The sequence below is a fragment of the Archocentrus centrarchus genome, chromosome 13 (genome assembly GCF_007364275.1).
Source record: "Archocentrus centrarchus isolate MPI-CPG fArcCen1 chromosome 13, fArcCen1, whole genome shotgun sequence".
In the NCBI taxonomy this organism is placed as follows: domain Eukaryota; kingdom Metazoa; phylum Chordata; class Actinopteri; order Cichliformes; family Cichlidae; genus Archocentrus; species Archocentrus centrarchus.
In genome coordinates this window covers 24,013,935-24,037,907 of record NC_044358.1, presented here as the reverse complement: position 1 = coordinate 24,037,907, position 23,973 = coordinate 24,013,935, and the positions used below count along the sequence as shown (strand labels likewise).

General features: G+C 42.7%; 1 protein-coding gene across 1 annotated transcript in view; it reads right to left on the bottom strand.

Moving 5' to 3' along the window:
- Positions 1-3,061: 3,061 nt before the first annotated feature.
- LOC115790173 (protein jagged-1b) overlaps positions 3,062-23,973 on the bottom strand; it is a 65,651-nt gene continuing 44,739 nt past the window's right edge. The window contains exons 5-14 of the mRNA XM_030743857.1: positions 21,795-21,855; positions 17,193-17,323; positions 15,685-15,804; positions 15,077-15,190; positions 12,099-12,212; positions 6,634-6,747; positions 6,293-6,339; positions 5,788-5,964; positions 4,561-4,711; positions 3,062-4,479 (exon numbers count right to left, since the gene is read on the bottom strand). Coding sequence (XP_030599717.1) covers positions 4,043-4,479; positions 4,561-4,711; positions 5,788-5,964; positions 6,293-6,339; positions 6,634-6,747; positions 12,099-12,212; positions 15,077-15,190; positions 15,685-15,804; positions 17,193-17,323; positions 21,795-21,855 — 1,466 coding nt within the window. The 3' untranslated portion in view covers positions 3,062-4,042. The remainder of the gene's footprint in view (positions 4,480-4,560; positions 4,712-5,787; positions 5,965-6,292; positions 6,340-6,633; positions 6,748-12,098; positions 12,213-15,076; positions 15,191-15,684; positions 15,805-17,192; positions 17,324-21,794; positions 21,856-23,973) is intronic.

Sequence of the window (23,973 nt, the reverse complement as noted above, 5' to 3'; positions counted from 1 at the left end):
ATTGAGTGGAATCTGAGCTTTGGTACATAAACTGACTGCACTATTTAACATGACCACCCACTACTGGAAGAAAATAGAAAATAAGGGCAAGTGTTTAACAGGCCCCCTTTAGATTGAGGGGAAGCAACCTCTCAGATGAGTGTAAGTGCTCTAATCTGCAGGCTGGGCTTTGACATCCTGCACAGCAGGTATAGAAAGAGACTTGTAAATATGTACATATATGTATGTCTGTCTGTGCGTGCGTGTGTCTGTGTGTGTGTGTGTGTGTGTGTGTGTGTGTGTGTGTGTGTGTGTGTGTTTGTGTGTAAACTGTATTTCCTACATTTCCTCCTGACCAGCATAGTGACAGGAAACCATGTTCATTTCCAACCCACCACTGTTTTCACAGGTCAAAGGTCACATTTGCCACATCTATTTGCCCATTAACCTTCTCCGCTGTGACCTTGGAGCAGCTAGTCCCAAATCATCTTACCTTTTACACACTCATTTTACACTTCATATGTTACAATCATATTTTGATAGCCTGTAACGCACATTACTGTAATGATTTAAGATAACATACACTGACAGATAGTGGCAAGAATGTTTAAGTTTAACTTCAGTCACTGTAGACGCATTAATGTCAGAAACTTTAAATAAGTGTTTGCCAGTTTCCAGCATTTTAAATACTTTTGACCATTTTGCAGAAACCAGGTGCTCCTTAAACTTACTGTCCTTTTTTTATTTATTTTTTTTTAATTTTTTTTTACAGCCACACAGTTGTTCTCTAGGAAAGCTGGGGTCAGCCAGGTGGTTTCCAATATTTTCCTGGCACCGTCAGCATCATTGTTTGTCAATGAGTGTCAGAGAAAGAAAGAGAAAGATAGTGAGAGTCCTTCTGTATAGAGTGACCTACTGACCTAGTCATTGTGACTGTGCTCCACCATGAAATATCCTCTCATGGGACTCTGACAGTGATTTATGAACACAAAAGTTTGTTGTACCATCTTAAAAGTGCACACACAGCTACAAAGGGCTGGAAGAACTGATAACTCTTAAACAGATTTAAGTAGCAAAGAATAATCTCGTTAGTCATTAAATTTTTTTTACATGTAATGTTTTTCGTTTGATTCATGATGCTGATTTTCAGCAGTTAAGGCTGAATGATGTTTTGATGGACAGAGCATTTCATTTAACTGGAAAATAACTTGGATGACTTTTGCGACATATACATTTGTGGTCAGAAGTTTGCATACACACATTTAAATGATTTCTTTGAACTTTTCTTTTTCCAGGATGAAATGATTGTACAGCATGCATCTTTAATGACTTTAAAAAAAAAAACAAGAACTGGGTGCACAAGTTTGAATTTATTTAGGATTTTCTCTGATCCATGCACGGTCAAAATTATACATACAGACTCAAATATATACATACAGTTACTTATATATTTTAATAAGTGGTGCTGAAGTCATGATTATGAGGTCAAAGAATAATTGTTTCGAGCGGAGGAGCCATTTCTAAATAACTGCAGTATTCAGGATCATCACTTCAAACAACTGTACATAAGTGCAAGTTATTTGGATGTGTCACCACTTTGCAAAGGTCTGGAAGAAGACCCAAACTATCACCCTCAGATGAAAGGAAGTGAGAGGAAGTGGTTAGGATTTTTGGGAACAACCCAGGAAACAACTTGGGTTGTTTCCTGCCATGAACTGGAAATTGCTGGAACACCAGCGTCACTGTCCACAGTGAAGCGAGTTTTACATCGCCATGGATTGAGCGGGTGCTGGCCAAAAAAGAAGCTCCAGCTCAAAAAAAGTGACACCTTCAAGCTTGACTGAAATTCACAGTTGCCCACATAGACAAGCCAATTGCCTTGTGGAGAGAAGTTTGATTGTCAGAGACAAAGACAAGACAAAGATTGAGCTATTTGGCCACAATGACAAGCGGAGTAAAGGTGAGCCTTTCAAACCCAAAAGCAGTCCACCAGCTGTCAAGCGTGGTAGTGGTAGTATTACACTCTTGGGCTGTTTTGCTGCTTTTTTACTGGTACATTGCACAAAGTTGATGGAATAATGAAGAAAATTCTTCGACTTCACCTCAAATCAACAGCCAGAAAGTTGAAACATGGATGCAGTTGTGAGTTCCAACAGGACAATGATCCCAAGCACACATCAAAACTGGTTGTAGAATGGATAAAGCAGGCTAATATTAAGCTTATGGACTGGCTTTTTTTTTTAAAGCACTGATCTCAACCCTATTGAGAATTTGTGGACTATTCTTAAATGTCGGGTCCATGCCGGGAAACCAACCAATTTAAATTAACTCTACCAATTCTACCAAGAAGAGTGATCAAATATTGAGCTAGATTTATGCCAGAAACTTGTTGAAGGCTACCAAAAATGTCTGGTCAAGGTGCAACTTGCTAAGAGCCATTTAACCAAATATTAGTGGGGGTATATGAATATATTTCAGCCTGTATTAAAAGCCTGTATAATTTTGACCCTGAGTGGATTAGAGAAAATCCAAAATAAATTCAAACTTGTGCACCCAGTTCTTGTTTTTCAAAGTCATTAAATTTGTATGCTATACAATCATTTCACTCTGGAAGAACAGTTAAAAAAACTCATTAAAATGCCCATAATGAGTTTATGTAAACCACTGACCACAACTGTATACTTCAAAGGACTGGACATTCATGATATACCTTTGCTTAGACCTCTGGAAGTATTATTAAGAAAGTAAGTACCAGAGCAGATCTATAGATTACTAGAAATTGGTATTAGATAACAGTTATTGTGTACATATAAACATCCTGGGGAAGCTGAGGAGTTATTAATCTACAGCTTTGCATTAGTCACAGTTCAAAATCATTTATCTTATGCTGGGCCTTGGTGCAGCACCTCAGTCTATCCACTGTCTGAAAAAAACAATTTTAGCTCCTCCCCATTTATGTAAACTGTTCCTCAAAAACAGAAGACTTGAACAGCAGGTGGGTGGGGCTCCTGTGCTAACAGGTGACCACATTAGGGCTATATGCGCTTCTTGTCATCAGACAAACCCAAGAATAGGAAAAGCTGTCTGAAAAAGAGGGGTTAGAGCTGTCTGAAGCCTGAGCTTTTGGCTCACAGGGATTAATTGTGACAGCTAAACCCTTGTGTTTATTAAAAGATATCACAGAGTTGGTAAATGCACTTTTATTACATTCCACATGTGCTGGTTCCTCCAAATGGAAAGTATAAGGGGACAAACAGAGCAAAGTAATACAGACTGACAAGACGCAATACAAAAAGGGCATCAATATGTACAATATATTTATGTACAAAAACAACTATGTTACACGCAGGTATGAAAAAACCATACATCTCAGACAATCTGCAGTATTACAGAGACAAAACAGGCAACAGTGTATAGTTTTAAAATGGTTCTCAGAAGGCTTGAAAGCCCTTGGTTCAGGAGTATGTACTCTCTTCTGACGCTTCTCTTTGCTGAGAGCAAAAATGTTTCCGTTTCTCACAAAGACTAATAATATCCAATCTCACTTTCACTCTCACACATACTTACATACAGCCAGACACAAAAACAAGCGTTAAATAGGCATCTGTTCACTGATCTTTTCAGTCATTCAGAGTTCAGTGGAGGTCTGGACACCAGTCAGAAGGCAACACAGACCAAGAAATGCATCGAGTCACATATGGAGGAAGATCCTGTGCTTACTCTTGACAGTGTCTCAGGCACTCAAAGGCAAGTCTTTAAGTCTCCAGTTTAATGTTGAGCCTTTCAGTCAAACATCATGCCCCTGCTGCTTTTTCATGGTCGCCAAAGAAGGCCCAAAGGCAACGACACTCTTTCGATCTGTCTGCTTAGCAGCTTTTGTTCCTCAGGTGTCTGCCTACAGCCATTTGTGCTCATACAGGTCAAAGGGTCACCTTTTATTTTCATATCTGCAACAGTGACAGTGCAAGTAACTGGAGACGGGGTCCTGTGAGCAAAAGAGTGCTAAGGACGCAAAGTAAATGAAAAGGAAACCTCCTCGGAGCTTCAAAAGGTCAGGATAGTGTCAGACCTCCAGCTCTTGGTTATCTGCATAGTGGAGGCGGTTCAGCTTCTCTCTTTCCTGGTTTGAAATGTCCAGTTTGGCGGCATGTGATGGCTTTAGCGCCGGGGAGGGGTGTGAAGGGGCCGGGGAGGGCGGCAGGGTCAGTTCAATCTCCTCGTAGCAACGTGACACAGGGGCAGGGGCTGGAGCGTTTGTAAGAGGGACAGTAGTGGGCAGCTGGGGCACCGGACGGTCCACGTTTCTGATAAGGTTGACAAACTCCCTCTGATTGTTGATGCCGTCTTCCTGTGGGACAGCCTGCTGCTTTTTCCGCTTCCGATGGAGGTGGGACAGGATGAAGGCGCAGGCGGCACAGCCACAGACCGCCAGCAGAGCTAAGACTCCCACCAGAATCATGTAGAAGCTGAGGCCTCCGTGTGTTGAACCAGACATGGGGCCTTCAGATGTGGAGACATTGAGATCAGACCAGGGTTCATAAAGATTTTCTACTTTTATAGATGCATAAGTATTTCTCTCACCTGGACAGTGGTGACCAACGCAGGGATTTTTTAGGCTCGAGCACTCATCACCATAGTAACCATCTGGACAGACGCACATGTGTCTGCCTTCTATGATGTGACACTGCACCCCCTGCTGACAAGGGTTGGGATTGCACAGGTCCAACACTATCTGAAATAATGGAAAGAATAAAACAATAAGAAAGTTAAGAAAGACATTCAGTTTTCTCTTCTTATACTAATCATTACACCATTAAGGTTTCTCATGGGACATCCGGCACACATTGCTCAAGAGTTACAACCACTGGTTGCAATGGAAATGTGTCATTGTGTCAGTCTGTGGGACTGCGTGACTCGAGCTTTAGCAAGGCCGGTCTCTAGGCCTGTGTGACTGGGTCCTTATTCACTTGACCTTATATTGTCACCATGATTGTCACATATCCAAAATGGCAAACAAGTTAATATCATGTGGTTAGAGGTCACTTGACTCAAAATGGTTTTCCATTGGTTTCAAAAGTTTAACTTTTGACTGGGACCTGAAAAGAATCTTTGAGGTGTCTAAAGAAGCATGGATCGGTCTTAAAACAGGTCAGGTGCCCAAATAAAAGGGTAAACTGTATTTTTTGTGCTTTCATTATTCCTTCTATATCACTGAGTCGTTACAAGATCCCTTCTTAGTTTGCTTAGTTTGAAAAAATCCACTCAAATCTTTATTTAAAGTTAATACGAATTTTGAGCAGTCTGACCCATCAAATTTTGGCATTTTTAACATTTTTGGTATAAAATTTTCTACTAATATTATGACTTCTCCTGTAGCTCAGCAGGGAAAGAAAAGAAAAAAAGCTGAAAGGTAAAAGACTGAAGACACTGGAGATAGCCACCTGAATATTTCATATTTTTTGTTCATCATTTTACAGCTAACAAATTTAGCCATTAAACTAGCCATCTGAAGCTAAGAGATTTTACATCTTCTTTTGTTTGTTTTTTGCCGGGGCTCCCCTCTCCCTCATTCGTGTTTGTTCTTTGTAAGCAACCATATTTTCATTATTAAGAGTTTGCTGAACAGCAGCAGAGTTCTGGGCTAGATTATGTTTGGTTCCTTTCATCCATGGATTTAGGGACATCTAATCTTCCCCTGTCATATATGTTTGTTTCATCTTGTTTACTGGAAATTAATCTTCACACATTAATGAATCTATAATATTACCCATATAGTTTTATTGTTTTTTAAACATTAGTCTCTCCAACCTCACAGAAGGTTCCCGAATATCCCGTGGGACAATTGCAGGCAATTGTTCTTTCATCCTTCTCCACACACTGTCCTCCGTGCAGACAGGGGGCGCTATCACATGGACTCTGGCGATTTTGGCAATATTTTCCAGAGAATCCAGGTGGACACACACATCTGGACCCTGACACCTGGTCCTGTATTGGACAGTTATATATGCGTGTAAATTATATGTGTGCAAAATAAATAGAGACATGAAGTGTGGGAAAAGAGCACTCGAGAGGGTTGCAGAGTTTCTGCGACTGGCAATAAATATTTAGCACGTTTTAGTTAAGGCAGCACAACTTCAAAACTTATTGCTGAATGTCTGACATGCTTAAAAGTTGATGTAGAATTCATTACTTTTTGTGAGAAATATGATAATGTCAGTACTGAGTTTAGGACAAGGTAAGAAGCAGGTCAGATATGCAGAGACTGCAGCCAATTTAGACAGAGAGAGGAAAGCAGGAGAGCCAGGAGTCTCACCTCACAACGTCCACCATTCAAACACAAACCCTGACAGCTGCTGTTCCCTGCGGAGAAACCAGGAACACCACATTAATTTGTTACACAAAAACAGAATATCTGTGATATCTATGAAACTGTAAACAAAATACAGACTGACATTAGCACAAAGCAGCAGTGGAGAACTCCAAAACCTTCACACTGTTTTTGTTGCATTTTTAGCGCATTGCAGGGAGTCAGGCCTGCTGTTCAAAGGCTCTTCATGTTTTACTGTCTGTCACAGGATTATCACTTCTCTCCTTATATACTGTATAAATTTCTTTTCCTTCCTTTTGTTCCCTTTTTCATCCTTGTTTACTTACTGATGTCACAGTTAGGCCCCGTCCATCCAGGAAGGCAGTCACACAGGTAACTTCCAATCAGGTTGCGACAAGAGCGGGCGTGGCTGCATATATTCAACTCACATTCATTGTTGTCTAAAAAAAACCAAAGAACATTTGATTTAAATTGAGATAAAATGAGCCAAAGCTGTTCTTGCATCCTTCAAATTGCCCTTCACAGTTTACAGCTGTTAATGTTTTCTATTGAATAATTGATGAAAGAAGTAATAAAATGATTCACTTTGTTATTATAAAATACATGTGGAAGCATTAAGCGGCAACCTGAGGGGGTTAAAAATGGAGCTCCTATGGGAGTGCCAAAAACCACAGTTCCACTAATGGCCACTTCAGTCTGATTCAGAGGTGAGTCAATCGCCACCATAGACAGTACAAAACATGGATGCCGCCACTGTGATGCTGTGATGATCTGAAGCCACAAGATGAGCATTTTTGCTGTCACCATCTTGCCATTTTGAAATCAGATGTGACGAGTGAGGGGTGGATCTGGCTGTGAACAAGCATGCTTCCAATCACAAGTTGGCTAATCCTCCTTTTCTGACACTTAAAATAACCAAAATTTATAAAACAGACTTAAAGTTTTATTCAATATGACTTGAAACTAGAGCCTGAGACCATAAACTCATCAAGAAAATGTTTTCTGAAGTCAGACTTCTACAGGACCTGAAGTCTTTCTGCAAACACAGCTATGTTATAATGCCCCTGGTGGCTGTTACAAAGAATGCAGTTTTAAGGCACCTCTGCAGTAGCTTCACTTCCCAGACCCAAAAGCTACATCCAGGGGTTTCGAGTGAAACCACTGTGAGCCCATTCACCACATCCTATCATGTGACCTATTGAGGTCACCTGAATTAGGGTGTGAGTTGGGGTTGAGGTGACCGGGAAGGATTCTCAAGACTCTGTTGTAGGTGGTTGACAGCTGGAGTTGTAAGCCACCACCTTTGTTCACTGATGGTTGTTCACAGTGGACATAGACTCTCTCCTTACTCCACCCTGGAATTGTCAATAGAGCGTCCTTTATTCTTTATGTGCTGAAGTTGAAACCTGTGCTGTTGAGGTGGCTCTTCTTGGGGTGGCGTTTGTGGAGTGCTCAGACTTGTACATTGGAGGAACAAATGTACAGGTCTGTGCCTCGTCATTGCACTGCACAGCATACACTATGTTGCTTAGCTTGTGTTTAGGAGTTTTGTCCTTGGGATGAACCAGTTTTTGTCTGAGAGTGCGGCTGCATCTGAACTACACTGAAATGTCATGCTTGGAATAAATTCTCCTGAGTTTCTCTGACAAGCCCACAACACAAGGGATCACAACCAGCTGAGCTAAAGTCTCATGATGAGATGAGGAAACAGACATTTAAATACATTTGTACAGTATCAACTGACAGGCTCATGTCTGATTTATAATAGCCTAAATTTTGATTGATCGTTTTGGGAAAACTCATTTTCTTCACTGTCTTTCTGGGTGACAGAGGACGCCCTGTCTTTTGTATCAAAGTGAAGCACTCAGACAATCAGACTAAGTTACTAATACCAATCATTTTTGGAGACCATGCAGAGAGGTCTCTCAGTTGGTCCCTTTTTTTTTTGCCCTCAAAACAGAAGGTCAGTATTAATAAATACAAAATGTGAGCATAATCTTGTTGGAGAACTTCCAAACAGCGCCAGACTAACTCAATGTCTTGGTAAAATGAGATAAAACATCACCTAAATCCCTTCATCTAAGAGACACAGGAAAACTGCCAAACCGGTGCCTGGGTGGCTTGGTGGTGGGGCCGGCGACCACGTGCACGCGCCGCGTTGCGGTGCGGACGGCGCGGGTTCGCGTCCCGTCCCGTCGCCGATTTGCCCGCGTGTCTTCCCCCGTGTCTTTCCCCCATTTCCTGTCACTCTCCACTGTAGACAAAAGGCCGCTGTGGCCAAAAATGCAAAAAAAAAAAAACAACAACAAAACAAAAAACTGCCAAATCAAATCCTCTATGTCTCCCACTGAGCTCAGATAATCTTTAGTCACCATTTAAACCAATTCAGTTTTGCACTGGCTGCTTAAATCAAACCTAGAAATGGAGAGCTGCTGGGCAGAAGCTATAGTGAAGGGATGCATGTCAACAAAGAGACACAGCGCATGGCTTTGTCAAATATCACGCACAGCATATCTTGAGTCAAACCTCGCAGCATCATATTTGTTTATGCACAGAACCCCCACCTGCAACACTGCTTTAAGCTTATCTGTGCCTATTCTGACCCTCTGCTGTACTGGGAATGTTAAAGCCAGGAGCCCTCGAGCACTTGGCTCAGACAGGAGAGAAGGAGGATTAGTAAGAAATGCTCAATGAATAAAGAGGAAGTAGTGAGTCAGTTATAGGTAATCTAAACCGTTTACCGTCAGCCAGAAACCTATTAGGATTTAGCACTGGTGGTGTGTGGGTGGGTGGGTGTGTGAGCATTTTTTGGGGGGGGCGGGGGGGGTAATCAGTGCTAAGAGCCTGAGGATTCATCCTGCTGTGGGAGAAATCAGCTATAAAGGAGTGAAACTGATCAGAACATGTAATTGACTTTTACTGTTTCAGGTGCTACTGATTCTCTGCCTATTGGCTTGAGCTATAAAGAGTTTTATCTCATGTCTTCAAATACTGTGTGTGTGTGTGTGTGTGTGTGTGTGTGTGTGTGTGTGTGTGTGTGTGTGTGTGTGTGTGAGATACTGTGAGCTCTTCGCCTGTGATGTGGAACTATGGAGGATCATCAAGTGTCAGAGTGACATATCGCTATAACACAGAGGAGTAGGAGAGCCTGTCATCCTGAAATATGTCTCAGTTTTTACTTCATCGCCCCAAAGCCTCAGTATATGTGTATACACTGTGTGTGTGTGTGTGTTGTGTGTGTGTCTGACCTGAGTCTGTACAATAATCCCTCTGCTGTAACACAACAACCCTCTGGGAGCATGCCTGTCAATATGAGCAAATGCAGCCCAAAAAGATGTGACGGTGCATTTAGGGAGTGCTGATTCTCAGGGAGCATGTGTTGATGGGAAAATTAACATGCTGCTGGCTTTTCTGCCTCTTTAATTTGTGCTTTAAATTCATATTTTGCTTCAAGTGGAACACATAATCTTTCCCTGCTTTTGAAACCAGCTCTGTATCAGATTGAATTTGTTCTTAGATGATCTTTGTTAAAACTCCTATGAATAGTTTCCTTTGAAGATTAACATCAGATTCTCTAATCAGTTGTCTTGTTAATGCTAAGAATGAAATTTCTCCCATAAATCTCTGGACCTTAAAGAATAATAATACATTTTTACACATGCATTGAAGCCCCAAACAATGTAGGAACAACTGGGCAGCTGGATAAGATGTTAAACAGACCTTATCATTAAACGAATTTACAGTGATGTGCAAAAGTCTTGAGCCACAACCTCATTTCTTTATATTTTGCATCCAAGAACCCGCCAGACTTTCTAGTAATTTTTAAAGTGGTCTTAACCAATAGTTCTCCTGGTGTTCGTAACATATTTTTTTCTTCGTACATTGTCTGTTTTTCACTTATTTTTAGTCCAGTTCTTGTACCTGACCATTTTAAGAAAAAGAAACAGGGAGAAAAGGCTGCAGTATACCAAACTACACAAGAAAGTACAACAGTGAGTGTCTGCAGCCATCTGTAGAGCACGGTGGAGGCTTTGTCATGGTTTGGGGTGCATTTCATCCAGTGGTGTTGGGGATTACCAAAATTGATGGAATTATAACTGCAGAAAAATACAGTCAGGTTTTGATCCATCATGCAGTACCATCTGTCAGCTAAAGTCCTGGGTCACTGGCGAGTGTGTTTTCCTTGAGGTTCTGTTTTGTTTGTTTGTTTGGTTTCACTTCCCGGTGTTTCCCTGTGTGTTGTGTTCAGGTTTCCATTTAGTCATGATTAGATTCCCTCTGTGTGCCAGCCTTCCTATATGTGAAGTCTGTATTGTGTTGTGTTTGGTCTCTTCCTGTTTTATTTTGACAGTCCCTTGTCCCATGTGCTTTGTGTTTAATTTTGCTTCCTTTGTCTCATTAGTGTATCCTGTTCAACCGTTCTCCCCGGATGTTTACACTTCCCTCATTATCCCTCTCTTTATATATTGTTTGTGTTTTCTTATTTCCTTTGTTGCCTCATCATCTATGTTTTCTGTGAGCTGTGTGCACCTTTGTTTAGAGTTTCCCTTTCAAGATCCAAGGTTGTGTGCTTCGGGATTTATTCCTGCCTTGGAAAATTGGGATTTTGTATTTCGTGGTTTTGGGACTTTATTAAAGACTCTGCACTGAAGCTGCTTTGAGTTCTGTTCCCTCTCTCGCATCCTGCATTTGGGTCCTACCCTGCCTGCCACACAGCTGACACATAACACCATCTGGACTGGATAACTTTTCCTGAAAACTACCTAAAAAAAAATTATAAGAAAGCTGCCTAAGAGAGTTTGGGCTCCATTAAAGAAGTGTTCATGCCCTACACTGACTTTCAAGCACATTAGAATTACACAAACTATTTTTGCCTTATATGCAATATTTCTATTTATGTTTGTGCATGCCTGGAAATCATGTGCAAACCAATTTCCCATTTTCATAGCAAAATACAAAGAAATAAAGGGTGGCTCAAGACTTACCACAGTACTGTATATTTTGTTTAATTTAATATTTTTCTAAAACTAATATGTACTTTTCTTTCAAAGTATTTCTTTAAGCTATTAAGAGGAATTTTGTTCATACTTGACAGTTTTTTGAATAAATAATATAATTTCTAATATATTTATACATTTGGCATATAACAATATAGCAAATGCATTCAACATTACATAAAAAGGAATCATTTGATACTAAAACCAAGGAAATTTATTCTGTCATTTTGGCTCAGATTACCCATAATCAATCAGCTGAAAGCTCCAGAACAGTTGAAATTATTTTGTTATTTGTAAGTTTAAAATTCAGAAACAGTTGCTTTTATAAAGGTGTTGCTGGTGCACAAATGCTTTGGTGTGGTTGCCTTACATACAAAAGTTTGATTCTGGGAGGCGACACAAAATCAGATGAATAGGAAAGGTTTTGCCAGGAAAGTCATCCGGGATGAAATCTGTGCCAAAATCAAAGTTGCAGATCAATCTGCTGGGAAATAAGGGAGCAGCTGAAAGTACCTATAGGTGCATAAATGCTAAAAATGGGTCATTTTAGCCCATTCGTAGGTGGTTGCTAGGCAACAAGATGCCTTCATGACATCTAGCAGAGATAAGAACCTTCAGGGACCTAAGATGTACGTATGTATGTGCCAAGTTTGGTTGCTTAAGTCCTGATCGCGTAGGGGGAGTTTGTAGACAGACAGCCAAAGATTTGGTGCAGTGAGATACAGAAGAGCAGGTATACAAGGCTATGAGATCATTTACAAGCATATATATATATATATATATATCCCACTGACCTAACTGGCATGTCCTGCCGGTCCATCCAGGCGGACAGAGGCACCGATAACTTCCAGGAGCTTCCTCACATGTTGCTCCATGGCCACAGGGGCTGCGATCACAATGCTTCACTGCTGAGAAGAGAAAGAGAATATGCACATCAGCTACTGGTCTGTGTGATGGGAACCTGTGTACAAATATTAAGCCGACAGCTTGTGCATGTGTGATCTGAAGTGTAGTATTGGTGTGAGGATGCTTTGGTGGTTTATGTTTTTGTTGTTTGTGCTGTTCCGGTTTCTGTGCAAACAGTGATAAATACAATAATCGCAAACCATTCCCAGGAAGAAGGAAAGAGTACATTTAAATAAGGAAAAGGATGACATTAGAAGACAAAATCAGGAGTTAAACAGAAAGAGAGAAAAAATCAGGCTGCCATGCATGGTTCCACCCATCTGACAAGGAATTAAAAACAGATAAAGAAACAGAGGAAAAACATCACAATCAGACATGCAGAGAGACAAAGAGATGCTTCCCACTTTGGGGTTAACCATGCATAACTTACAAACAGCATATTTGTGCAGCAGTGGCATCGTAACTTTTCCCATGCATACCTCTGTGGTGTACATCATTCACTCTCAAGAGCTTCTGTCTCTCTCATAACCTTTCTCCATTTACCTAACCCTGCAGAACAACCATTTTCCATTTTTCCTGACCCCGAACTCCAATGCCGAACAATAATAATCCTGCCAAGCTAGCAGCACTTCCCCAAAAACGAGACAGAGAATTCATAACAAACAAAGAAGCCTTTAATTATTATTGGTTATATATATAAATCTAGTCTGAAAACAGAGCTATGTTGCGGTTTTGGTTGTCATTCCTTGCAAGCTTGACAATCTTCTTGCTGTATATTCCCTGGAGAGCTCCTCCACAACACATAGCCTGTAGAGATAGACTGCCTCTCTGGCTGTTAATCAAGCGAGCAACAAACAACAAGAGCGAAAACAAACTATACTTATATTCCCCTGTTTGTCCTTCTGCTCCCGCTCTTTGATAAAAATGCTTTCTGCTGAAATGTTTACATGCCGCAGTGCTGTTTATCCTGAGCTGGAAGCAGAGGATGTGGAACACTTCTTGTTTACAGACAGCTCTGACAGACCATAACCCGTGTGATCCAATCTCACCTGCCATCACACACACATGAGCGCGTGATTGAGAAACCAGATTGTTCTGAGAGCTCAGTTTGACCCTTCCAATAATGTATGAGGCTAAGTGAGTATGAACTAATGCATTCTTTGAAAGCATTTTATCTACAAACAGAATACATATTTAAATGTGCTTTCTCTTTTGAAGTTCACTTTACTTGTATTTCACCTAACCGTGATGTTACTCATCATTAGGGTTACAACACAACCAGTAAAAAGGCATGAGGTCCTCTGTAGCTGTGGGGGGAGATTTCTAAAAACGCTCTAATGATAACATGAGCAAAAACCCAGATTACAGGATTGGGATCATGGGAAGTATATGATCCAGCATCTCTGAGCTTGAGTCATAGTTGCGATTGAAAGTGAAGCGAAGATATGTTGGTCTTTGTTGCTTTCAGTTTGACCATTTCTGAATATGAAGATGAACCACTACTTTTGATGATTTTTTTTTCTTTCATGCACACAAACAAAAAAACTAAAAGAAAAACCTTGTTTATGGGAAATCAGAGGGGTGCATGCACTATAAAGCAAGGTTTCACCATGGTAACTTGTGCTAACCACACAACCGGAGTCCAGAGTTTGGGTTTTCACTTGGCTAATTATTTTCCAGACAACATGCTGTAAGCGCGAAATAGATAACAGGCACCCTGCTGAGCTGTACCATACTAACACCTCCAAAAGCCCTGCAGTGGAGTCATGTGCATTCAATTGATGCAGAATATTAATATTTTTTTAATACTCAGCCCTGATTTGCTGCCAAGTCCATTTCACACTGCTGGAATTACAGCTAATAGAGCATATGTCTTTTATAATTCTCCAAATCCATTCCTCTAACTAATGTAGGTGCTGCTGGATTGCCTGTGGGGGAAAACAAGTCAAATGACGCATTTGCTTTAACTGAGAAAGTTTAGAAGCACTATCTTAATACAGTTATCTCCGTGTGGGGTTTTGTCGAGCCAGCTAAAACACAGAAAGTTTATCTTCGTAGTACACCCCTCACATTTATCCAGCAGAATCTGTGTCTGAATAAACTCTCCAACTATCTTGGAGCAGACTGCATGTTGTAATGCCCTTAAAGGCTGCTCTTCTCTCTGTGGGATTCAAGTCAGACAGTTTGGCTTTGCGTGTTTTTAGGAAAAACATCAGGCTACTGTACAGCAAACTAACATCCCCATAAGGCCAGCAACATCAATGTTATTTCAATCCTAAACACAACTGTGTATTGTTTTTATGTTTAGCAGCAGGCTCAGGTTACATCACTTGGCAGACATCTTGGCACTTCTCATTTTTTCCACATTTACTCACATCACAAGAGAACCGGATGTCACTACACAAAATTCCCAATTATGTGATTAAAGATCTTCTTAAAGTAATCACATTACATCGAAAAAGGCTCACACGAGTAAAAGACCTGATAATGAACCTCCTGTAACTAACAGTCCTGCCTCTGCTTACATTAATGCAGTTGCTAATTAGAAATGTTCCACCACAGGTTCTTGATTTTCCTAGTGATACAAATACAAATGCGTTCCCACGCAAACACAACTCACCCACCCACCCACCCAGTCCCAGTCCCCCCCGTCCCAGTCCCCCCACCCCACACACACACACAGACAGATCTCAGACAGATCCCTGATTGTTGCTGATATTGTTTGTGTTTAGGCTAATTTAACTTCCTCTGTCAGATTGATTAGAGTCACTCACTGGCTTTGATCCAATAATAACCAATCACAGACAGTCTCACAGTGCCCCGGCCCCTCAGCCCAGACCCACATGTGTGCAGCATTGACAATCACCATCTGTGCAGGTGTGTCCAGTCCAGCCTTCGCTACAGATGCAGCTGAATCCTGTTTGGTCTTCCACGCAGGTCGCTTCGTTCATACACGGGGACGACAAGCACGCATGTTCCACTAAAGGCAGGAAGCACAGGGGAGGAAATGTGCAAATTAAAAGCTGGTACAGTTTGTTTTTCCTCAAAATAAAGACAAATCCCTAAAACCACTGAAGAGGATGTTTCTATCCCTGTTATGGTGATTCTTAATTTTGAAAAGCAATATTTGATTTAACGTTGCAAAAATGTGAACAGTTTTCAGAGTATTCATGTAACATAATACAAATAAACTGTAAAGCAAACATTGTTATAGTAAACACCTGTACAGCTAAAGTGTCCCAAGGTACAGGGTCATTAGATGTATTGTGTTTATAATGCATCTAAAGTTAGCTTAATATTTGTGTATCTGTTAGATTATTTATAAATAGGAATTTTCTAAATAACATTAACAATTGATGACATTTACTCCCTGTGCCACTCAGTATTCAGTAACCTTTGCTTCTCTGTGCATTTGTGTAAATAAACACAACAGACTGCACGTTTGTTATTTGTTGATGGTGAGACAGCACTCACCGATGTCACAGTTGCGTCCTCTGAAGCCTTCCTGGCACTCACACTGATACTCGTTCGGCTCTGTGTTGGTGCAGGTCCCGCTGTTCTTACAGGGCTGATGGGTGCCACAGTAGTTCAGATCTGAATCCACAAAATGGTGCGTTTAGATAATGAGTTTATATTTTAGCTCACAGCACAAACAGAGTGACATCGGGATTATCTCAGGTAAAACATCCAGCAAACACACACGTACAGACACACACACAAACTGAGCACAGAGGCTGAAGTGTATCCAGGTTGATTCTGTGTGCTGACTGTGCAGGCCAGTAGCTGCGGGGCTTGTTGCCCCATTGTTGAGCCTGTTTAAAGCTTTGCTTTCTTTAATCATTTTCTCAGTGCCCATAGTCTCTTTGTTTCACTGCTGCTCTTTACAGAGCCTTTCTGAATGCACAGAAACAGCTTAGGACCCCACCTAGTTAAAAGCACCCAGCCCAGCCCCGGTCACGTTCACTTTACCCAAGGCTATCGCCTTTCCCCTGCACAATACGCTGTCCCGTGGGCACTGGATTGGCTCCCACTGTGGGACAGAGGTGGGAGTCATATGCTGGGATAATGCTGGGCAAACTTTGATGCAGTATGGTGGGAAAATACTGGAGCTCAAAATCCTCAGGGAGTTGTAGCTGATCTCATACAGAAGATCATGCATGCAGAGAAGTGTGAAGAACCACGCCTCACAAACTAATAGTCTGTAAATACAATGCTTCCCCCTCTTTGTCTCACCAGACAGAATGAGTTCTTGGTCATCATACAATACACTGCAGAGCACTTTCATCTTTATGTAGATGACATAGTCTTCTCCTTATTAACTTTTTGTATTATATGCTAACAGTAAAATAATTGTCATCCCAGAGAAAAGGCAATAAATACACTAATGAAACTGTGGTGCTCCCTGTAAATAGAGTGTAAGTAGTCTGATTGATTCATGCTTTTGTTCTGATGAGTCTTTGGAAAAAAAAAAAATCAATCAGTGCATTGCTGAATTTGAATTTTGTAAACCTATGAGTTCACAGAAAGTAAGAAATAAAAAGATGTGGCATACGGTAATATGTCATACAACAAAGAGAAACTTAGGAGAAATTAAGATTAAAAATCATGAATTCTACCTGTCTGTGCAAAAGTTCACTGAGTCATTGTGAGTCTGGACAGTTGAAAGCTAGTCAGCTGGCTTTTTCCACTAGTTTTTGTTTAAACTTTAATGAGTTTTAATTTTATAGGGCCTGTTAAGCTTTGTGGGTAAAAGTGGTTGTGTGTGGTTCTCATTCTGGGCACAAGAATTATTTATCTAGTGATAAAACATCAAATAGAGGACCTCGTGTGTTCAACAGCCAGCGCAGTGTCCTAAACACACACGACTCTAGCTGCATGTCTGAGATACTGAAATGAACAAAAGAAGGGGAAACCCCCCCTCACTGGCACATAAACACTTTCTTCTTTTCTACTACAGAAACTAAGCGGGTCACATGTCGAACCTTTGTCACACAGCAGTCCTCCCCAGTTGACATCGCACACACACTGCCAAGGCTCAGTGCAGCTCCCATACACACAGCCTGGGAACGTCACACACTGGTCGCATAGCGGACCCATCCAGCCATAATGACACCTAAAAGAAGAAGAAGCCATGAGCACAGAGGCAGATAGTAACCACTTCCATGAGTCACTTTATCTGTGTTATGAAGCTGCTTCTGCTATGATAATTCTATAAATTTCATTTGCTTCATTAGACTGAACAGAAGAAGCTGTTGCATAAAAATGTTCCACAGCAAATTAAATCATTACATGGGAGCTTTTTGGTGTGCAGATTCATCTATACTATATGGACACAAGTACTGAGCCACTGGGACTCAATCTTTGAATTCAGCTGTTTTCAGTCCCATTACTAAGGGTATATCAAACCAAACACCTAGCCATACAGTCTGCCTTTGCATCTGTGAACGAATAGGTCAGAATTCGAGCATGGTACTGTAATAGGATGCCACCATTGCTACAAGTCAGTTCGCGAATTTTCTTCCCTCTTAGATATTCCAAGACACATAGTTCTTACTGCCTTGTGCATCGCTAAGAAGATGATCCTCATGAACTGGAAGACAAAAAATAAACTATGTATTACTCAGTACAGAAATTTATTAGTAGATCATGTTAGTTTAGAGAGAATGTCTGCTTCTTCTAAAAACAAATTGGAGGAATTTGACTCTCTTTGGTTCCCACTGCTCAGCTCCATTACTTAGTGGGGGTGGTGGGCTGCGGGCTCTGCTCCTGATGTGCTTTGTGGGGGGGTGGGGGGGGACTCCGGGGGCCTGGGTAGCTGGTAGCCTCCTGGGGCTGGGGTCCTGGGGCGACCTTCTGGTGATGTCTGTGTGCCTGTCCTGGTTGATGGTGGTGGGGGCTTGGATGGTGCTGCCTTCGGTCCTGGGGTGTGGGCGGGGTGCTTGGGGGGGTGGTGCCGGCCCTCGGTCGGTTGGCTGGTCTTCCCTGTATGGCTTGGGGGCTGGGGTCTGGGGCCCCGGCGCTGGGGCCGCGCCGGCTCCCGGTGGGCCCCCCCAGGCCCGGGGGGGGCCTCTGCTGTCCCGGCCGCGCCGCCGGGTGGGGTGGGTTGGCCTGACGTCGGGATGTCCGGTCTACGCTTTTGGGGCCCTGGGGTGCCTGCATTGCAGGGGGGTGGGGTGGGGGATGGGGCCGCGGTGGGGTGGTTGGGGGGGACTGGGCACTGCATTTCCATGCCCAGGCCAGTATGTCCTGTCGCCTGTTTGTGTCTATTGTTGAGTGAATGGGTATCTAGGAGGAGCGGGCCGCCCTCTGCGGTGGGGGCGAGGGCGCCAACCTCGGGTGCTGCAGTGCTCCGGGATGCTGTCACCGCGGCCCCGGGCTCACCTCCCCCTGCCCTGTGCTGGGGTGTGGGAGGTCGGGGTGCCTATTGAGCCAGCGGCCAGCTGGCTCTCTTCTTCCAGGATTTTTCCTGGTCATATGCCCCCCCCCCCCCCTCCCCCTCCCCATACACAAACACACACACACACACACACAGAATACACATCACTCACAGATGTAGGATGGAGAGGCCACGTGGAGAGCTGCACCACCACTTGCCTCTCCGTTTTAATTGCACTTTAGTCATTATAACTCACAACACATACACACTTACACCCTGATACACATAGGACCTTTGGGGCAGGCATGTTACTCAGAGGTTGATGAGATGGGCCGCTGAGGTGGCCCCACTCGGATCCTCGTCACTGTCTGTCTCCAAATTTTATTTGCACTTTAGACATGGAGGGTTTTGGGGGGGCAGTGTGGGCAAGCGCTGACGACCAACAGTTGGCGCTTGTGGCATAACTGTCCCCGCAATTTTAACTGCACCCTATACACCTCATTCACTCACAAACATTAACACATAGACCTACAAGTGGGGGAGGAGGAGGGGTGGATGGGTCATCTTACACCCCGATTTCTTGCGTCTCGCCCGGGGTAGGGGTCGGGTGGTTCCTTGGGGACCGGGCTGGTGGCGTCCTGGGGGCGCTGTTGGCCCTGGGGTGGTTTCCACTTGCCCCGCCTTCAGAGGGTGGGTAGCTATGGATGAATGTGTGTCTTTGTGTATTTGTCACCGTCTCCGTGAGTATGGGTGGGTGAGTGAATGTGTATGTATGGCATATCTGTGTGTGGGTAAGTATGTATGGGCATGTATGAGTATCTGTGTATAAATGTGTACACGGGTGTCTGGGTGTGTTTGTATGTATGGCTGGACCTGGGTCTGGGCCTTGTGCCTTGCCTCCTGGCCGCTCCTTGCTGGTTGCCTCCTCCCCCCTACCCCCCTGGGATGGGGGTGCCTCGGGGTTCCTGGGTGGGGCTGGGTGTTCTGGCGTGGGTACTGGCCTGCCCCCCTTGGGGGTGCGGTGCGGGGCTGCGTTGGCTTCTTCGGCGTGGGGGGGGGTTCTGTGGAGGGTCGGGCGGTCCTTGGGTGCCGTGGGCCCGGGAGCCCTGCCGCCGGCCAGTGCAGGGGGCTGGCCGCTGGGGGGGGGCTGGCTTCTCATCGCCTTGGGTTCCCTGGAGCCCTCGCTCCTCGACTGGGGGGGCTCCGTCTGAGACCACCCTCTCCCGTCTGCTGGGGTAGGTGTGCGGTTGTCTTTGGACTGAGTGGCCGGGGGTCTTCCTGGCCCTTGGTGGGCTGCTGGTGGCCTGGGGTTCTGGGGGCTTTCCGTACCTGCCTCTGGCTTCTGATGGGTGGAGCTGCAGCGTTTTGCCCTCATTGGTAAGTACGTTCCATGACACAGACACAAACATGACACAGACACAAACGCCCACTCAATCACAACTCAACAAAATTGTTGGTGTGCGTAACATGCTTTGTTAGTTTTGTTTTTCACACACAAATTTATTTTTGCAAGTATTGATAGTATTTTTTTTATATGTTAAAGTGATGAAGTATCTGATTAATAGACTTGTGCTCTTTCCCCTTTTTTTTTTTTTGCTCCCTTTCTCTCTCCCTTTTCTTCTCTTTATTTTCCTCTTCTTCAGCCTGTCAGCTCTGGCTGTTACATAGTATGTGGAAAAATAACTCAGATAAATAAAATAAAGGGTTAAAACAACAACAAGAAGAGCCTATTGAGAACCTATAGAGCTCATCTTGAAATAGCAAATATGTTTGGCACAACAACGCATTCAGATCACAGTTCTGCTTGCAAGATCTACCAGACATGACAGGCTAAAAAAAAAAAAAAAAAAAAAAAAAAAAAAAAAAAAAAGATATTCCAAGATTAACTGCGAGTGATGTTATTGCAAAGTGGAACCATTTAGGAGCCACAGCAACTCAGTCACAAAGCAGTGCACCATGTAAAGTTACAGAGCAGGGTCAACAAGTGCAGAGGAGCACAATGTGTAAAAGTTGCCAACACTCTGCTGACTCAAACTCTGGAATTAACAACCGTGCACAAGGGGCTTCATAGCATGGGTTTCCATGGCTGAGCAGCTAGGTGAAATGTAGGTGGCCCAGTATAGTATATATTCAGAGCCACCTTACAAGTTACATGCAGCTTTTTAACTGCAGTTGTTTTACCTGTAAAGAGAGTAAATCACTCTAGTATAATAACTACAGTGCTATTATAATGGAAAGAAGCCATCACTGCAGGAAAAACTGCACCTGGAATACTGCTGCTTTATTTAAAACCTATTATGCTAATTTCCAGCTCTATATTTTTATTCTTGGCCTCAACTTGGCAGAGCTCCTTGGTTCATGCTGTCTGAAACAAGCTGTTTTGGACCCCTTTAAGCCAACTTTCTCCTGATTAGCTGCTCGTATCAAACACATGCTTTGAACAGCAGGTGGATGGAGCTTCTGTGCTCACAGCCAGAGCTGTGTGCCTGCAATGATCATACACTATATTGTCAAAAGTATTCACTCACCCATCCAAATCACTGAATTCAGGTGTTTCAATCATTTCCATGGCCACGGGTGTATAAAACAAAGGCATGCAAACTGCTGCTACAAACACTTCTGAAAGAATCGGTCGCTCTCAGTAGCTCAGTGAATTCCAGCACGGTACTGTGATAGGATGCCACCTGTCCAGCAAGTCCATTTATGAAATTTCCATGCTACTAAATATTCCACAGCCAACTATTAGTGGTATTATAACAAATTGAAAATGTTTGGGAATGACAGCAACTCAGCCATGAAGCGGTAGGCCACATAAAATCAGTGGATGCTGGGGCACATTGTGTGCAGAGGTCGCCAACTTTCTGCAGAGTCAATTGATACAGACCTCCAAATTTCAGGTGGCCTTCAGATTAGCTCAAGAACAGTGTGTAGGGAGCGTCACAGAATGGGTTTCCATGGCCGAGGTGTGTGAAGGCAGATGAGCGAATACCTTTGCCAATAGTGTATTCAGGATATTCACTCTTACTGACATAACACAGATCCACAAGTAGAAAAACCTGCCTGAAAGTGAATGTTTAGAGCAGTCTGAAGCCTGAGCTTTGGTTCACAGGGATTACTTTGGTAATATTTATTATAAGCATTGATCAGTGTAACAGTATATGAAAGAAATTAAGGAAACTTATAATGACCAGTACTGGTATACACTTACTTGCATTCTCCAGGTACAGTACAGAAACCGTGGGCCTGATGACACCCCTGCCTGCACACCGCTGCAAAGATAAAACATACACACACAGAGAGCAATTACTGGCATGAAAAATGTAACACTGAAATACAAATCAGATGCAGTTTTTACCCTGGCAACATTCATTTCATTTTATATATATATATATATATATATATATATATATATATATATATATATATACTTGAAAAATGGCTGAAGGCCACCTGAAATTTGGAGGTAGCAGATCATATATATATATATATATATATATATATATATATATATATATATATATATATATATATATATATATATGATCTGCTACAGTTACATGGAGAGCAGAGACAATACCTGAGATAATTCCAGGTAAAGAGAACACACCTGAATTGTAATAATATCACAAATCTACAGAAAATTTCAAAAAATGTGTCATTTAAATCTTTATTGACTTTTTTATGGAACAGACACATGTATGTGTCAAATAAACTGCCACATCATATCAGGGTCAAAGATGCCTTTAATTAAGCCTGAAAACTCCCTGAACTTCATCATCATCAGTAACCTGCAGGGGGTAACAGAGCGAGCTTCCTGCCTTCCTGCAGTCCAATCAGTGTCATGCCGAGGAGGAAGTCAGATGAAGTGAGACAGGGGTGAGATGGGCAGTGCTGCAGGATGTCCTTAAACTAGCTGTGTGTCCTTCAGGGTTCCCATGGTTTCCACTCTGGTTTCCTCCATTCACTCAGTTCAACCATTGCAACAAGATGGCAGCACTCCGAGGTCACAGAGTGAGGTCGTCCAGTTGATGAGTCACACAAAATAATTCTCCACACCCTCTCTACTGAAGGTAGCCAGTGTGTCTTTGCTGATGGACTGTTTCAAAGAGCAACTGTGTAATGGCCTGAAGTCTTTGTCATAAACAGGAGCAGATGAGTGGTTATTCTTAATTAATGAGGCTTGTTCTCACTTTGCTAAGTGGTGGTTAGAGGGCTTCGAAGAAGTCTTAGAGTTAAATGAAGCCCATGTGTGGATATTTAGATGACATATCCAGCAATTGAAAAATGACAACTTTTGTTCAAAAATTCCTCGTGATATTTAGTGAACAAACCTCTGTCACACTAACGGTTTAAAATAGTTTCAAAGGCTAAAATTAGACAGGAAACCAAAGACAATTTCAAGGAAAAAAAAAGAGAAGCTTCTATGAATCCTGCAAAAGTTAAAAAAAAAAAGAAAAAAGAATTCTCCTTTGTGAATGGACTAAATGCACAAAAAAGTCTTTTGTTTCTCAGGCCATTAATGAGAATACATTTCTGACTTTATGTCTGAGTGTGTGTTTTTAGGGGCAGGACGGGGGCGGGGCACAGTGGTTAGCACTGCTGCCTCACAGCAAGAAGGTCCTGAGTTTGAATCCACCACTCGGACCTTTCTGTGTGGAGTTTGCATATTTTCCCCATGTTTGCGTGGGTTTCCTCCCACAGTCCAAAGACATGCAGTTACTGGGGTTAGGTTAGTTGGTGATTCTAAATTGCCCATAGGTGTGAATGTGAGTGTGAATGGTTGTCTGTCTCTCTGTTTTAGCCATGCGGCAGGCTGGCAACCTGTACATGATGTACCCTGCCTCTCGCCCTATGATAGCTGGGATAGGCTCCAGACCCCCTGCAACCCTGAAAGGGATAAGTGGAAGAAAATGGATGGATGTGTGTTTTTAAAAATATCAGCTGCACATTTTCAGGCACAAAATATTTTCCCCAACAGATGCACTTTTTTTGGAATGAAACTCTGAAATCAATGAAAGATGTTTCAGCCCATTTAGTACAAATAACCCAGACTTTAGGGTGTTGATCAGATTAATTTTACGTTTATGGAGTAACACTATGATGGAGCGAGTTCACCACAAAACAAGGAGGTTTGGAATTTGTATCTCCTGGCTGGCCGGGACCTCTCTCTTTGTGGAGTTTGCATGGTCTCCCCTGTGTCACTGTGGGGATTTTTTTTGCATGCTCTCCCACACTCCAAAGATATGCGTGTTAGGTTATTAGAGATTCTAAACTGGCTGTACATGTGGAAGCAAGTGCAGATAGTTGCAGAGGATCACTGTGTGCCCTGCGGCTTGTACAGTGGCAGCTGAGATAGATTATCTAAATATTTAAACTGACTTCTTTGA